Source organism: Salvelinus alpinus, chromosome 15 (assembly GCF_045679555.1).
Source record: "Salvelinus alpinus chromosome 15, SLU_Salpinus.1, whole genome shotgun sequence".
In the NCBI taxonomy this organism is placed as follows: domain Eukaryota; kingdom Metazoa; phylum Chordata; class Actinopteri; order Salmoniformes; family Salmonidae; genus Salvelinus; species Salvelinus alpinus.
The window spans coordinates 32,934,840-32,952,590 of record NC_092100.1 but is presented as its reverse complement, the minus strand read 5'-3'; the positions used below and the strand labels follow the sequence as shown (position 1 = coordinate 32,952,590).

Genomic DNA, 17,751 nt, shown 5'->3' with positions numbered 1-17,751 from the left:
CTTTTCTATGGCGGTTTTGGAGCAGAGGCTTCTTCCTTGCTGAGCGGCCTTTCAGGTTATGTCGATATAGGACTCGTTTTACTGTGGATATATATATTTTTGTACCCGTTTCCTCCAGCATCTTCACAAGGTCCTTTGCTGTTGTTCTGAGATTGACTTGCACTTTTCGCCCCAAAGTACGTTCATCTCTAGGAGACAGAACGCGTCTCCTTCCTGAGCAGTATGACGGCTGCGTGGTCCCATGGTGTTTATACCTGCGCACTATTGTTTGTACAGATGAACGTGGTACCTTCAGGCATTTGGAAATTGCTCCCAGGGATGAATCAGACTTGTGGAGGTCTACAAGGTCTTGGATGATTTCTTTTGATTTTCTCATGATGTCAAGCAAAGAGGCACTGAGTTTGAAGGTAGGCCTTGAAATACATCCACAGGTACACCTCCAATTAACTCAAATGATGTCAATTAGCCTATCAGAAGCTTCTAAAGCCATGACATACTTTTCTGGAATTTTCTAAGCCGTTTAAAGGCACAGTCAACTTAGTGTATGTTAACGTCTGACCCACTGGAATTGTGATACAGTGAAATAATCTGTCTGTAAACAATTGTTGGAAAAATTACTTGTGTCATGCACAAAGGAGATGTCCTAACCGACATGCCAAAACTATAGTTTGTTAACAAGAAATTTGTGGAATGGTAGAAAAATGAGTTTTAATGACTCCAACCTAAGTGTATGTAAACGTCCGACATCAACTGTATATACAGGGGGCACCAAAACCGAGTCAGTGTGCAGGGGTACAGGCTAGTTGAGGTAATCTGTACATGTAGGTGGGGGCGAAGTGACTATGCATAGGTTACAAACAAACAGCGAGTAGCAGCAGTGTACAAGAGAGGGGGGGGGTCAAAGTAAATAAATTGTCCAGTGGGGATTTTTATGAATTGTTCAGCAGTCTAATGGCATGGGGGTAGAAGCTGTTGAGGAGCCTTTTGGTCCTAGACTTCGCACTCCGGTACCGCTTGCTGTGCAGTAGCAGAGAAAACAGTCTATAACTTGGGTGGTTGGAGTCTCTGACAATTGTATGGGCTTTCCTCAGACACCGCCTATTATACAGGTCCTGGATGGCAGGAAGCTTGGTCCCAGTGATGTACTGGGCCGTTCGCACTACAGAGTCCTGTAGCGCCTTACGGTCAGATGCCGAGCAGTTGCCATACCAGGTGCAAAGACCCCAGGTGGTGATGCAACCGGTCAGGATGCTCACGATGGTGCAGCTGTAGAACCTTTTGAGGATCTGCGGGCCCATTCCAAATATTTTCAGTCTCCTGATGGGGAAAAGGTTTTGTCGTGCCCAATTCACGACTATCTTGGTATGTTTGGACCATGATAGTTAGTTGATGTGGACACCAAGGAACTTGAAACTCTCGACCCACTCCACTACAGCCCCGTCGATGTTAATGGGGGCCTGTAAGGCCCGCCTTTTCCAGTAGTCCATGATCAGCTCCTTTGTCTTGCTCACATTGAGGGAGAGGTTGTTGTCCTGGCACCACACTGTCAATTCTCTGGCCTCCTCCCTATAGGCAGTCTCATCATTGTCGGTGTTCAGGCCTAACACTGTTGTGTCGTCAGCAAACTTAATGATGGTGTTGGAGTCGTGTTTGGCCACGCAGTCATGGGTGAACAAGGAATACAGGAGGGGACTAAGTACACACCCCTGAGGGGACCCAGTGTTGCGTGGGGGACGTGTTGTTGCCTACTCTTCCCACCTGGGGTCGGCCCGTCAGGAAGACCAGGATCCAGTTGCAGAGGGATGTTTTTAGTCCCAGAGTCCTTAGCTTAGTGATGAGCTTTGTGGGCACTATGGTGTTGAACGCTGAGCTGTTGTCAATGAACAACTTTCTCACATAGGTGTTCCTTTTGTCCAGGTGGGAAAGGGCATGGTGGAGGGGGATTGAGATTGCATCATCTGGGGATCTGTTGGTGCGGTATGCGAATTGGAGTGGGTCTAGGGTGTCCGGGAGGATGTTGTTGATGTGAGCTATGACCAGCCTTTCAAATTTAGGCAGGTTACCTTCGCTTCCTTGGGCACAGGGACTATGGTGGTCTGCTTGAAACATGTAGGTATTACAGACTCGGTCAGGGAGAGGTTGAAAATGTCAGTTTAGACACTTGACAGTTGCTCCGTGCATGCTTCGAGTACACATGCTGGTAATCCATCTGGCCTAGCAGCTTTGTTGATGTTGACCTGTTTAAAGGTTTTGTTCACATCGGCTACCGAGAGCGTTATCACACAGTCATCCAGAACAGCTGGTGCTCTGGTGCATGCTTCAGTGTTGCTTGCCTCGAAGCGAGCATAAAAGGCATTGTAGCTCATCTGGTAGGCTTGCGTCACTGGACAGCTCGCATCTGGGTTTCCCTTTGTAGTCCGTAATAGTTTTTAAGCCCTGCCACATCCGACGAGCATCAGAGCCGGTGTAGTAAGATTCAATCTTAACCTTTCATTGCTACTAACCCCGGATCCGGGAGCACCCCCCACCCCCCACACACTGATTAGCATAGATAGCATAGCTTCAGAAGTAGATAGTAGCATCTAAATATCATTAAATCACAAGTCCAAGACACCAGATGAAAGATACAGATCTTGTGAATAAAGCCACCATTTCAGATTTTTAAAATGTTTTACAGGGAAGACAAAATATGTAAATCTATTAGCTAAACACGTTAGCAAAATACACCACTATTCTAACTCCATCAGTTTCTTACTCCTTCAGGTGCTATCACCAATTCGGCTCAACTAAGATATTGATAGCCAATAACCTATAAAAAAAACCATCAGATGACAGTCTGATAACATATTCATGGTATAGGATAGTTTTTGTTAGAAAAAAGTGCATATTTCAGGTAGAAATCACAGTTTACAATTGCACCGACCATCACAAATCCACTAGAATTACTAGATAGAGCAACGTGTATGACCAATTTACTCATCATAAAACATTTCATAAAAATAGACAAAGCATAGCAATGGAAAGACCCAGTTCTTGTGATTTCAGACCATATTTCAGATTTTCTAAGCGTTTTTCAGCGAAAACACAATAAATCGATAAGTTAGCATACTACATGTTCCAACGTTACCAGAGCATCGATTCCAGCCAAAGAGCGCTATAACGTAACCACCGCCAAAAGATATTAATTTTTTCACTAACCTTCTCAGAATTCTTCCGATGACACTCCTGTAACATCATTTTACAACATACATATACAGTTTGTTCGAAAAGGTGCATATTTAGCCATACAAAACCGTGGTTACACAATGAAAATACTAGGAAATCAAGCCTCAATATGTCTGACGTCATCTATCAGAGTGATCTAGTTTAATTAAAAGCTAATCATATACTTGACTAAAAAATACAGGGTTGACAGGAATCGAAAGACAAATTAGTTCTTAATGCAACCGCTGATTTACATTTTTAAAATTATCCTTACTTTTCAATACAGGGTTGGCCAAGTGAAGCTATACCAAACAAAATGGCGATATATGCGTTTAAAATATTTCGACAGAAACACGGTTTATCATATTAAATATTGCTTACTTTGAGCTGATCTTCCATCATATTCTTGGGCAATGTATCCTTTCTATGTTATAAACGTCTTTTGGTCGATAGATGTCCTCTGTCCTTCGAAATGTCCATCACCAACGACCGACACTCTAAAACGTGTCCAAACTTTCAGAGTGCACGACAAAGAAATTCCTCAAAATCGCACTAAACGGATATAAATTGATATAAAACGGTTAAAATTCACTACATTATGATGTTTTTAACAACTATAACGACTGAAAACATGACCGGAGAAATACTGCTGGTTAGAAAACGATTTGGAACGAGGCAGGTCCGATGGCCTTCACGCTTGAGGCGCACGTTGAGAAAGGGGGGTCTCTGTACATTTTTGTCATTTATAATGGCTGTGAACGTCCCATCGACTTCATTGAAAACGTGATGACGTACAGACACCCAGAGGAAGACGTAGGCAGTGTCGGTTTCTTCATAGCATTCACTGTGGCCTTATAAACAGACCCCAGATCAGAGGTAAAAATTTCTGAAATCTGAACCCTGTCATGAAAAGTGCTGTAGAAATTGTTCTGTACCACTCAGAGACAAAATTTCAACTCCTATAGAAACTATAGACTGTTTTCTATCCAATAATAACAATAATATGCATATTGTACGATCAAGAATTTAGCACGAGGCAGTTTAATTTGGAGACACAAATATGCTAATGCGGAACAGCACCCCCTATAGTTGCAAGAAGTTAATTGAGGGCATAGCGGCATTCTCAGGGCATAGCGGGATTTCTTATGTGTCCGGATTAGTTTCCTGCTCCTTGAAAGGGGCAGCTATAGCCTTTAGCTCGATGCGGATGTTGCCTGTAATCCATGGCTTCTGGTTGGGATATGTCCGTACAGTCACTGTGGGGACGACATCATCAATGCACGTATTAATGAATCCGATGACTGAGGTGGTGTATTCCTCAATGCCATTGGATGAATCCCGGAACATATTCCAGTCTATGCTAGCAAAACAGTCCTGTAGAGTAGCAGCTGCGTCATCTGACCACTTCCGTATTGAGCGAGTCACTGGTACATTCTGCTTTAGTTTTTGCTTGTAAGCAGGAATCAGGAGGATAGAATTGTGGTCAGATTTGCCAAATGTACGGCGGGGGAGAGCTTTGTATGCATCTCTGTGTGTGGAGAAAAGGTGGTCTAGGATTTTTTACCCCTGGTTGCACGTGACATGCTGGTAAAAAATTAGGTAAAACTGATTTAAGTTTGCCTGCATTAAAGTCGCCGGCCACTATGAGCACGCTTCTGGGTGAGCATTTTCTTCTTTGCTTATGGCCTTATAGAGTTGGTTGAGAGCGGTTTTAGTGCCTGCTTCGCTTTGTGGTGGTAAATAGACGGCTCCGAATAATACAGGTGAGAACTCTTGGTAGATAGTGTGGTCGACAGCTTATCATAAGGGACTCTACCTCAGGCGAGCAATACCTCAAGACTTCTTTAATATTAGACATCGTGCACCAGCTGTTATTGACAAAAAGACACACATCCCCAACCCTCGTCTTACCAGGTGTAGCGTCTCTGTTCTGCCGGTGCATGGAAAATCCCGGTGAAACATAAGATGTTACAGTTTTTAATGTCCCGTTGGTAGGATAATCTTAATAGTAGGTCATCAATTTTATTTTCTGACGATTGCACGTTAGCAAGGAGAATGGAAGGCAATGGGAGTTTACTCGCTCACCTCCGGATTCTCAAAAGGGTGCCCAATCTGCGGCCTCTTTTCCGAATGTCTTTTCTTCACGCAAAAGGCGTGGATCTGGGCCTGTTCCAGTGAAAGCAGGATATCCTTCTTGTCGGACTCGTTAAAGGAAAAAGTTTCTTCCAGTCCGCGGTGAGTAATCGCTTTTCTGATGTCCGAAGTTATTTTCGGTCATAAGAGACGGTAGCAGCAACAATATGTACACAATAAGATAAAGAATAAGTTACACAAAGGCTTTTTTTTTTTTTTTTTTACAAAATTGCACAATTGGTTGGGAGAAAGTAAAACGTCAGCCATGTTCAGTGTACCATGTATGCAGTCTATGTACAAGGTATGACAGCAAGCCATGTTTTTGTTTACCTGGCCACTGTTTCAAATGATAATTATTTTGCATTTGTGGCACAAAACCAAAGCATTGATTGCTGTCATACCTTGTCCATAGACTGCTTATATGGTAAGGAAACCAATATGTCATTTTGTAATTCAGATGAACTATCCCTTTAAGTCGGCCTACACAATATTTTTCACGAGAATTGATATATACTGTTTTAACAACCTATGTAGTTTTGTGGATAGGCGTGACAGTAGGATTTCATGTTTGTATAATGTTGCATGCATATTACACTGGAAATTGAATACAATTATATATATATAACATATTTACAGACAACAAATCTATTGTGTTATGAAAGACACATTTTAGTCAATAGGCTTCATATTTTGGTCTTAATCTTATAATCTTAACCAATAACCTTCATTTTATTGTTCATATTAAATCAACCCATTTTATTACAAATATTACTAATAAATTGATAAAATTTGTTTGAAATAATCCCATGTTTGTCATTGGTTTCATTACATTCTAGAAAGCCTGAACTGTCATCTAAAATATAGGTAACACCTGTGACAAAAAGGCAGCACAAGCTTTTTTTTAATGTAATGTAGTGAAAATATACAATTATGTTAAGCTGTCATTTATGTTGATGTATAATGTTAAGATGTTAACTAATATCTGACTATAAGTTTACATTTAAAAAAAAGAATTACAATTTGTAAAAGTTGGCTGTTCAAAAACCCACTATTTACATAGAATGACCCAGCTACCAAGCAACAAGATATGCCAAATAACAGCCTAAAAACCCATTGAGGGCAAATAAATCAGATTTGACCGTTCAGACAGAAGTCGCATGGCCAGGAATCAGATTTGTATCTGACTTCAAACCACCCAATTCCATGTGAGAACATATTAGAATCAGATATGCAAAAAAAATGGTTTTGAGTCACTTCAAACTACCAATGTAAACAAGGCTTTATATACTTACGCAGAAAGACTCAGATGTAACAGATGTAATCGCTGCCAAATGGGCTTCAACTAAGTATTGACTCAGGGGTGTGAATACTTATGTAACTTAGATACTTCTGTATTTAATTCTCAATACATTTGCAAAAACATGTTTTTGCTTTGTCATTACGGGGTATCGTGTGTAGATGGGTGAGAAATCAATTTGATAAATGTTGAATTCAGGCTGTAACACAACAAAATGTGGAATAAGGGGTATGAATACTTTGTGTGATATTTCTGCATATTTATTTTCTAGCGTATGAAAATCTCTTGCATCTCAAATCTCTTTTGATATGTTGCCTTATAAAGACATAGGGCTTGCCTATAGGTGCACCACAGAGAAATCACATTCCATATACCTTCTTAGAGCTCATAATGCTATATTTTAACAATGTTTCCTGCTTTGACAGGCACTGTTTGACCTCTCACCTCTTCTGGCTCTGCGGTGGCGGCTGCCAGGCGACCTTGGTGGGCTAACTGGCTGTAGTCTACAGTCACCTGAGAGGCCAGGCCACCCAGCTCCTCTGGACATGTCACTGACTTAGTCATCTGTAGACAGTCAGAACAAGGCCATAACATGACATGTTAAAGAGTATAATAAAGAGTTATATAAATCTATAAGGACACATTACATATTCAGGGGGTAGTTGTTTGTGCTCACCATCTCCTGAGTTGTGATGGCGATGGCCTTGGAGTATTTTACCATGGTGGTCTGGTAATCCACAAAGGATCCTTCTGGTTCAGGGGGAGTGCCCTCATTCAACTGCAGAGGGAAAACCACAAGTCATTCAATATATTAACTTTAGCTACCTATTGTACATAATCTACACATATGAATACCAACCATGCATGTACCACACATTTGAATAAATATTGTATTTATTCAATGAACTCTATGCATAAATATGTTGCAGAATGCAGATATCCACAAAAGGCCGGACGATGAGTTAGTTTTAATGCAGAAGTAGAACATGTAGAGACCAACATCTGATAGAAGCAATCAGGCAATCAAAATATAATTCATTATTAGGAGCTCCATCATCAAGACTGACAGATCACAGTGGATGGAGAGTGACAGCCAGTAGATAAGTGACAGCTGTCAGCTCTGAGGCCTGGAGTTGACACTTCCCATCCATCTCACTAATGAATGTCAGTTAGAGGGGCATGTTTTTCTGCCTGCCCACCGTGGAGGAAACATCTTAAAGCAGTAGGAGGAAATGTGTTAACAGCAGAGTTCTACTCCTGAGCTGCCTGGGGCCACAGTACACACGTGTACACGCATGCATGCACATATACAGTGGTTCTTCCTTTAAAATGATTGAGCTTATGCCGCGACAGTTTGTGGTAGATGGTGGCAGATTGTAGTAAATTGCGTCATTCTGGCAACAATGGCTGACACTTAAATAATGTGCCATAGAATTCTGTGGCACCCCGTAAGCTGTGCTACAGTACGACACAACTTTTAAAGGAAGAACCACTGTACACACAACTATACAGTACGACACCCCCTACTGTATAGTACACCAGCCCCCACTCACCCTGCCCATGGCCTCAGCAATAGCCTCCACCATGCCTCCCACCATGCCGCCTTCGCTGGCAGCCTCATTCAGCGTCACCATGATGTCGTCCACAGCCTCCTTCATCAGCTGGACAGCCTCTGCTATGGCGTCGTGGGTGTGGGCCGCCTGGACACGCAGTAAACCCACCAGACCACCGTGAAACTCAAAGATCTTCATCATAACAATATACATGGCGATGCACACGACAATAAACAAGATATATTGTAGAATGAGGTGCACAGAAATCCATACTAATTTAGTACTGCTCCATTGCTCCAACATGGCTTTTGTGCCCAGTAACATTACCTTAGGATTTCCACCTCCCTCCTTGGCTGCGTAGAGCATCTGCAGGGCGGACTCTGACAGGGTCTTAGTCTGGTCCAGGATGTTCATCTGCTGCTGTTGGTCCATGATCTTAGAAGCCAGGCCAACAGACGCCACAATCAGCGGCTCAAAGTAGCTGGCCAGCTGGGTCACCTGGGAGAGACAGTATCATGTAACAGTATAAAACACAGATTGGATAATTGGAGTGGATCTAGGAAACAGGAATTTCTCCCTATAGGGCAGTGGTCACCAACCGGTCGATCGCCATCTTCAAGGAATTCCTAGTCGATCACCAAACATTTCTGTAGAAATGCCAACGATAAAGGCTGTGATAAAGGCGTGTGTATTTTATTAGTGTTGTGCTGTTGTCGGTAGGTGCACTTGATTTAGAAGCCCTGCCAACCAGGTAAGCAAAGTGTTCCCATTTTGAACCATTTCATTTGTCTGAAAAGACAAACTCCTAAGTAGACTGCTCAAAAAAATAAAGGGAACACTAAAATAACACATCCTAGATCTGAATGAATGAAATATTCTTATTAAATACTTTTTTCTTTCCATAGTTGAATGTGCTGACAACAAAATCACACAAAAATAATCAATGGAAATCACATTTATTAACCCATGGAGGTCTGGATTTGGAGTCACACTCAAAATTAAAGTGGAAAACCACACTACAGGCTGATCCAACTTTGATGTAATGTCCTTAAAACAAGTCAAAATGAGGCTCAGTAGTGTGTGTGGCCTCCACGTGCCTGTATGACCTCCCTACAACGCCTGGGCATGCTCCTGATGAGGTGGCGGATGGTCTCCTGAGGGATCTCCTCCCAGACCTGTACTAAAGCATCCGCCAACTCCTGGACAGTCTGTGGTGTCCCAGATGTGCTCAATTGGATTCAGGTCTGGGGAACGGGCGGGCCAGTCCATAGCATCAATGCCTTCCTCTTGCAGGAACTGCTGACACACTCCAGCCACATGAGGTCTAGCATTGTCTTGCATTAGGAGGAACCCAGGGCCAACCGCACCAGCATATGGTCTCACAAGGGGTCTGAGGATCTCATCTCGGTACCTAATGGCAGTCAGGCTACCTCTGGCGAGCACATGGAGGGCTGTGCGGCCCCCCAAAGAAATGCCACCCCACACCATGACTGACCACCGCCAAACCGGTCATGCTGGAGGATGTTGAAGGCAGCAGAACGTTTTATACGGCGTCTCCAGACTCTGTCACGTCTGTCACATGTGCTCATGTGCTCAGTGTGAACCTGCTTTCATCTGTGAAGAGCACAGGGCGCCAGTGGCGAATTTGCCAATCTTGGTGTTCTCTGGCAAATGCCAAACGTCCTGCACGGTGTTGGGCTGTAAGCACAACCCCCACCTGTGGACGTCGGGCCCTCATACCACCCTTATGGAGTCTGTTTCTGACTGTTTGAGCAGACACATGCACATTTGTGGCCTGCTGGAGGTCATTTTGCAGGGCTCTGGCAGTGCTCCTCCTTGCACAAAGGCGGAGGTAGCGGTGCTGATGCTGGGTTGTTGCCCTCCTACGGCCTCCTCCACGTCTCCTGATGTACTGGCCTGTCTCCTGGTAGCACCTCCATGCTCTGGACACTACGCTGACAGACACAGCAAACCTTCTTGCCACAGCTCGCATTGATGTGCCATCCTGGATGAGCTGCACTACCTGAGCCACTTGTGTGGGTTGTAGACTCCGTCTCATGCTACCACTAGAGTGAAAGCACCGCCAGCATTCAAAAGTGACCAAAACATCAGCCAGGAAGCATAGGAACTGAGAATTGGTCTGTGGTCACCACCTGCAGAACCACTCCTTTATTGGGGGTGTCTTGCTAATTGCCTATAATTTCCACCTTTTGTCTATTCCATTTGCATAACAGCATGTGAAATTTATTGTCAATCAGTGTTGCTTCCTAAGTGGACAGTTTGATTTCACAGAAGTGTGATTGACTTGGAGTTACATTGTGTTGTTTAAGTGTTCCCTTTATTTTTTTGAGCAGTGTATATAAGATTCAATAACTTTTAAAACCATGACTGCAGAGAGACTGTCAAAGAATACAGCAAAGAGCTGTTGTTTTTATGTGTGAGTTCATGTTGAAGTTTTTATTCATTACTGTGAACACAATTTTTATTCAACACTATTACAAAATATAAAACGTGCTTCTCCCTACTTCCACTCGCGCTGCAATGAATGAGTAGCCAAGTGTATCGATAGCCCTGCACTTTTATTATTAGCAGCTTGTCGTGTCTATTTTAATTTTGAGGAATATTCCACTTTCTCTAGCCACAGGAACAACATAAATGTGTGCATGAAGCAGATGCGGTGCTACTCGAGTTTCACCATCAGGTGGAAGATGGTATTCCCTCTCTCTGGTCAGTCTCACTGGGGGAAAGGAAGTAGAGCCTCTGCTGCACTCTCCCTCCTTCTGCTGAGACTAACAACTGGGAACTCGGAAATCTCCAACTTCTGACAACAGTGTGTTCAAGACAACTGGGAACTCAGGAAAAAACGAGATCTGACCAGGATTTTTTGGGGGGCATGGTCATCCAACTCAGAATACCAAGTCAGAAACTCTGGCATCTTTCCAGACCTCCGGCTTTCAGACCTGAAGATCACTGACGTCATGATTTGACTTAGTCCCCCCCCCAGAGTTCCCAGTTGTCTTGAAAGCACCATGACCATTAGATGCAGGTACCATCAGTCCAGTAAAATAAGAAAGCAAATTATTTAAATTTATGCTTGCAAGTGCTACACCGACTGATCTATTTTGTAATCAAAGCTTGAGTTTTGAAATAGAATATGGTTTGAGAGGAACAATATTGGCAGGCAAGGCATATAGCTAACATGCTGTGATAATATATTAGGTATACTGCACAAACCTCATTCCTACAGAACAATTTTTATTAGGTTCATGTAAAAAATCTTGGCTTGTGAAAGTGATCTTAACTCAGAAAAGGTTGGTTACCACTGCTATAGGGGAATGGTCGTAGCTGAGTACCTTGTGCCCCAGCTGGGCAGCTTCACCCCTGGCTGCAGTATTGATGGGATCGATGAGATGTCCAATCTCCTGCACCGACGACGTCAACTGCTCTTGCAAAGCCTAGGGTAGTGGCAAAGAATTATGAAGTGGAAACTGAAAATTAAAGCTCAAGAAACCAATTATATTGACCATTTGAACTTACTTCTAAAGAGATGTCATCCCTACATCCCTGTAGGCTCTGGCCGACAGCAGCTAGAGAAGCCTGCTCGATGTCCCGGATACACTTGTTGATGTTATCAATGGAGTAGTCACACTCCCTCTGCCCGGGCGCCTTGTCCCTAACAGTATCATGATACATAGGAACAAGGCATTACTTTTACAAGCAGGTTATGAATGCAGCATCACAGTTAGGGTTGCAAAGGGAGGGTATATTACTGGAAATCAGTAAACTACCAGAATATTGGTACTGTATCTTTCAAGGATTTTATGTAAGTTATCACAAGACATCTAGTGGCCCTTTTGCGTACTTCAGATTATCACACGTGTCTAATTATCTCTGGCACCGTGTGGCGTTATCACATGTAAAATATATGAAACAATGAAATAAGATAATTTAAAAAAAAACATTTGATGACAACGCTGTAAAACATTATCCTAAATATAAACCATCAACTTAGTGAATACCATTGGTGTTAAATAGGAGGGTTCAGCATGAAATAACCTTTATTTTTTTTAAACATTTTTTTACACACACCTTTATTTGTTTTACTATGTCAATATGTATTTGTTGTCAATGTTTCAGCATCAAACCGGTGGCAGTAGTTGGTAGAGTTGCAGAATTAATTGAAAATAATACCATTGCCGATTAGATGCTTTTTCATTAATTATTTTCTCTTGAACCATATGGTCTATCTACTAGAAACTCATGGACAATATGGATACAGATATAACAAATTTATACTATATATGAATAATTTTTTAAAAAGTTATTCAAGTATAAATGACCAAAGTTACCATAGATGTTCAGTTACTTATCAAAATAACCAAAGATATATTAAATTAACGGTAGCTTTGCAACCCTAATCATGATACATATGTGAACAGTTTCAGGAAACTAGGCGTATGTCATGGGTCACTACTTCACACGAGAGCCATTTGAACGTAACAATTTAAAAGAAAAATCAAAATGCGCTCTTTGGTCAGAAATGCCTTCTGGAACATGTGAACTTTCATGTGCCTTAATAACAAACTTGTTAAATTACGAGCCTTGTTGGTTTAGCCACAGAAAAAACAGCAACCATCCCGCTAGCCATGATTGTCTGAGATAATGAGTGGGCTGGACATGCCGAGAGATGAGTTTGGATTGGTCTGTCATATAGCATGCTTCTCTCTATTTGAGCTAGTTAGTATTTGTAGGTAATCCTGTCTAACGCGGCTTAAAAAATATATATTGCTCAGTAGAACTGCATCAGTGTTGCTCTCCACTTTCTGGAGGACCGGGTTTAGAAATCAGTGCAATTAGAGTATGATATCTTAGAAGATGGAGAAAACACCTGTCTCTAGATTACATCTTCAAACTAAGGGCAACCATGGCATCCGTAACAGGGAGAAACATCCAACCATTATGTATACGGGTAAGATAGTCTAGCTAGATACATTTTCAGATATTACACATTTCTAATTTTGACAAAGACATTTTCATTTCAAGTTAAAGTGTACTGTTAGCTAGTTGGCTAGCGTTAGCTGGCTGGCTTGCTAGCTAACGTTACGTGTATAATCTTATTATTCGTATCTCAGAGCCATTTACTTTGCTTGTTATAGCCTAATGTTAGCTAGCTAGCTAACATTGAACCTGGATGGTTAGCTACCTGCAGATTCATGCAAGGTAGTAACATCATGAGTTGTGATTATGGTTAATTGTTTAGCTAGCTAGCTAGATGTCTTAACAAAAGACTCCACTATGCAAGTGTCCATTTTAATAGAATGTCACTGCGACAACTGTTAGCCAGTTAGCTTGGGTGCTTGACTGCTGCTGTTAGGACAGAACGCTTGGATCAACCCTTAACTTCTTAATAGGGGGCGCTGTTTTCACTTTTGGAAAAAATCGTGCCCAAATTAAACGGCCTCGTACTCTGTTCTAGATCATACAATATGCATATTATTATTACTATTGGATAGAAAACTCTCTGAAGTTTCTAAAAATGTTTGAATTATATCTGTGAGTAAAACAGAACTAATTTGGCAGCAAACTTCCAAACAGGAAGTGAAAATTCTGAAAATGGGGCTCTGTGTCAGGGCCTGCCTATTCAACTGGCTTATATTTATGGATCTGTATGCACTTCATACGCCTTCCACTAGATGTCAACAGGCAGTAGAATGTTGAATGGGGTGTCTAGCTTGATGTGAGACCGAATGAGAGCTTTTGGAGTGACAGGTCCGCTCTTTACTGCGCACCAGGGAACCTCACATTGTCTTCTGAAAAGCGTTAGGTATACCCGACGAAATGCTCCGGCTCTGATTTTATTGGATACATATGAGAAAAACATCATAAAGTAGGATTTTCAACCGAGTTTGACCAGTTTATTCGACGTTTATTGAATTTTTCATTCCAGGCGCAAAGATTTCTTGGACATGTGCCCTCCACATGGCTAGCCAAAGTTGCTAATTCGACAGAAGAAATTGACATTCTAAAACAAAACAACGATTTATTCTGGAACTAGGACTCCTTGCACAACATTCTGATGGAAGATCATCAAACGTAAGAGAATATTTATGATGTTATTTCGTATTTTTGTGGTTGGTGTTGGCTCCAACAAGGTGGAGAATTGGTGAGCGCTGTCTCACAATATTGCATGCTGTATGTTGTACTAAAGTTATTTAAAAAAATCTAACACAGCGGTTGCATTAAGAACCAGTGTATCTTTCATTTGCTGTACAACATGTATTTTTTAGTAAAGTTTATGATGAGTTCTTTGGTTAGATTACGTGACTGTCCAAAATATCTCCGGACAATTTGGTGCATCATGGCTACATATTCACAATGTAAAACCAGGATTTGTACCTCTAAATATGCACATTTTCGAACAATACATAAATGTATTGTATAACATGATGTTATAAGACTGTCATCTGATGAAGTTGTTCAAGGTTAGTGATTCATTTTATCTCTATTTGTGGGTTTTGTGAAAGCTACCTTTGCGGTGAATAAATGGCGTTGTGTGTTTGGCTATTGTGGTGAGCTAATATAAATATATATTGTGTTTTCGCTGTAAAACATTTTAAAAATCGGAAATGATGGCTGGATTCACTAGATGTTTATCTTTCATTTGCTCTATTGGACTTGTGATTTCATGAAATTATATGATATCCCTGTCGCGTTAGGCTAGGCTATGCTAGTCAGCTTTTTTGATGAGGAGGATCCCGGGTCCGGGAGAGAGAAGCGGTAGAGGTTAAAGAGATTGGTGGAGCTGAAGCTGAAGAGGGTGTGAACGATGCTGAATGGGTGTAGACAAAGAAGAGCTCTCCAGTAGGTACCAAAACCTTCAAAGGCCATTTTCTCAAAAGTGAGGTTACAAGTTTATCAACTTTCAAAGCAGAATTACTTTCTCATTGTTCCTCAAATGCAGTGTTTGATGTACCATTTTGTAGCTTTGTGTCTCTGTTTTTATCCAATGTAAAAAACACAATTTCAAATGTTGCTACATAAGACCGAATCAAGGCATATGAACAAGGCAGTACTTCTACAAGCAGGTTATCAATGCAGTTTTACAGAACCTCAAAGAAGGGAAATCATGTAGCACATTCGGAAAGTTCAGACCCCTTGACTTTCTCCACATTTAGCTACATTAAAGCCTTATTCTAAAATGGATTAGATCTGTGCCTTGACACAATCCTGCCTCGGAGATCTACGGACAATTCCTTCGACCTCATGGCATGGTTTTTGATCTAACATGCACTGTCAACTGTGGGACCTTATATAGACAGGTGTGTGCCTTTCCAAATCATGTACAATCAATTGAATTGACCACAGGTGGACTCCAACCAAGTTGTAGAAACATTTCAGGGATGATCAATGGAAACAGGATGCACCTGAGCTCGAATTTGAGTCTCATAGCAAAGGGTCCGAATAATGAAATATGTTATTTCTGTTTTTTATTTTTAATACATTTGCAAAAATGTCTAAAAACCCGTTTTCTCTTTGTCATTATGGGGTATTTTGTGTAAATTGACAAGGAAAATGTTTATTTAATACTTTTTAGAATAAGGCTGTAACGTAACAATGTGGAAAAAGTCAAGGGGTCTGAATACTTTACGAATGCACTGTATACTACACAGTAGGTGCATGTTTTGCAAACATGGTCTCTAGAGATTGACCAGATGCAAAATGTGCTGGAGCTGAGGGGCAATTTACTGTGTGTGTGTGTGAGATAATGAGGAGAGAATCCTCAATTCATAACAGCAGGAGGGACTTTCTCAGTATAAGAAAGCTGTGTAAGCAGCACCAGCAGCACAGCAGATCCTCCACGGAACTCTACCTATTCATCTTTATAATGCCCTAGAGCGTTCCTTTTCATAATACATGGGAGGTGGAAACCCAGCCACCATAAATTACCATGACAATGCACTGCTCAGTCGAACCGACACATACCCAGAGCTAGCTGAACTCCCCCCTCGGCCTCAACATAATAATATCCAGAGCACCATAGTTTAAAACCAGAGGGGTTAGTGCTGACCTGATGGAGGTGATGAGGCTCTTGATGGAGTCGGAGACGGTGCGGGAGTGCCCAGCCAGGATGGACCAGGTGGGCGGGTCTTTGGGGTTGATGATGAGTGAGCGGGCGGTCTCCAGGAGCAGGGTGGAGCTGTCCAGCATGGAGCGGGCTGAACGCACAATGGGCTCCTGGGCTGCTGAGCCCTGGACATGGAAGAGAGGGTGGGAGGGTAGGACAGTGGAGTTGATAGAATATCTTTAACCTGTGTTGTTCTAACTAACAGAACAGCTCAATAGCAACATACTACACAGCTGTCCCTGATCTCTTATTATTCAGCCCAACTTCTGAAGGATCAAAGGTGTAATCAGAGCCGCGTATCACAGGGGGGATGAGATTAGAGATCCAGCTTTACACGGAGACGCAGAGGCACACCTTCAGTCTTTAAGATGCCAGCCAAAGCCTCCCTCGACAATTCGATTAACAAGCTGAAGATTAGAGCAGCTGTGCTGCGAGAGAGCGGTTAAACACTGCCCTCCAACATATTACAGTCATAAAGCTTTTAGGGCTGTGTGAGGACTCTTTCTGCTAGACTGTAACATAAAATACACAACATTTCTCCTTGAGCCACATCAAATAAACTAGAGAGAAATGGTATATCAAACCAATTCCCCAAGCTTTCCTGGAGAAACAACTCTGTGCTGGCTCTATATTTGAGGTTCTATTTCAAGAGGCTTGAATGCCGTAGTTACCAATGTATTCATGGAATCTGTAGGGGTAGCTTTGCCGTTTCATATATGAGGAAGCAGACAAATAAAACAATGTGACAATATATGCTAAAGAAACCTTGTAGGAGATAAAAAATTGTCCTCTGAGCAAGAACAGCATTTTCATTTTCATACATTTTCATTGAAGAGCTTACATACAGATCCCTTGACTTTTTACACATTTTGTTACGTTACAGCCTTATTCTAAAAATAATTTAATTGATTTTCCCCCCTCATCAAAATACACACAATAACCCATATCGACAAAGCAAAAACACATTTTTAGAAATGTTTGCAAATTGTTTTAAAAAAAATAACAAAAATATCACATTTACGTAAGTATTCAGACCCTTTACTCAGTACTTTGTTGAAGCACCTTTGGCAGCGAATACAGCCTCAAGTCTTCTGGGTATGACGCTACAAGCTTGGCACACCTGTATTTGGGGAGTTTCTCCCATTCTTCTCTGCAGATCCTCTCAAGCTCTGCACAGCTATTTTCAGGTCTCTCCTGAGCTCTACACTTCCCTGACCATTGCTCCTCCCCCAATTGCTCCCTTTGGCCAGGCAGCCAGCTCTAGGAACTTCCATTTAAGAATGGAGCTCACTGTGTTCTTGGGGACCTTCAATGCTGCAGAAATGTTTTGGTACCCTTCCCCAGATCTGTGCCTCGACACAATCCTGTCACGAAGCTCTACAGACAATTCCTTCGACCTCATGGCTTGGTTTTTTATATAGACAGGTATGTGCCTTTCC

The 17,751-nt window shown here is 41.9% G+C and overlaps 1 protein-coding gene across 6 annotated transcripts in view; it reads right to left on the bottom strand.

Annotated features, from left to right (window-relative positions):
- LOC139539931 (talin-2-like) overlaps positions 1–17,751 on the bottom strand; it is a 148,918-nt gene that overhangs the window by 20,071 nt on the left and 111,096 nt on the right. For all 6 annotated transcript variants that reach the window (XM_071343344.1, XM_071343342.1, XM_071343347.1 and 3 more), the window contains 7 exons: positions 16,256–16,437; positions 11,725–11,860; positions 11,541–11,642; positions 8,515–8,685; positions 8,188–8,334; positions 7,311–7,412; positions 7,079–7,198 (listed from right to left, as the gene is read on the bottom strand). In XM_071343344.1, coding sequence (XP_071199445.1) covers positions 7,079–7,198; positions 7,311–7,412; positions 8,188–8,334; positions 8,515–8,685; positions 11,541–11,642; positions 11,725–11,860; positions 16,256–16,437 — 960 coding nt within the window. The remainder of the gene's footprint in view (positions 1–7,078; positions 7,199–7,310; positions 7,413–8,187; positions 8,335–8,514; positions 8,686–11,540; positions 11,643–11,724; positions 11,861–16,255; positions 16,438–17,751) is intronic.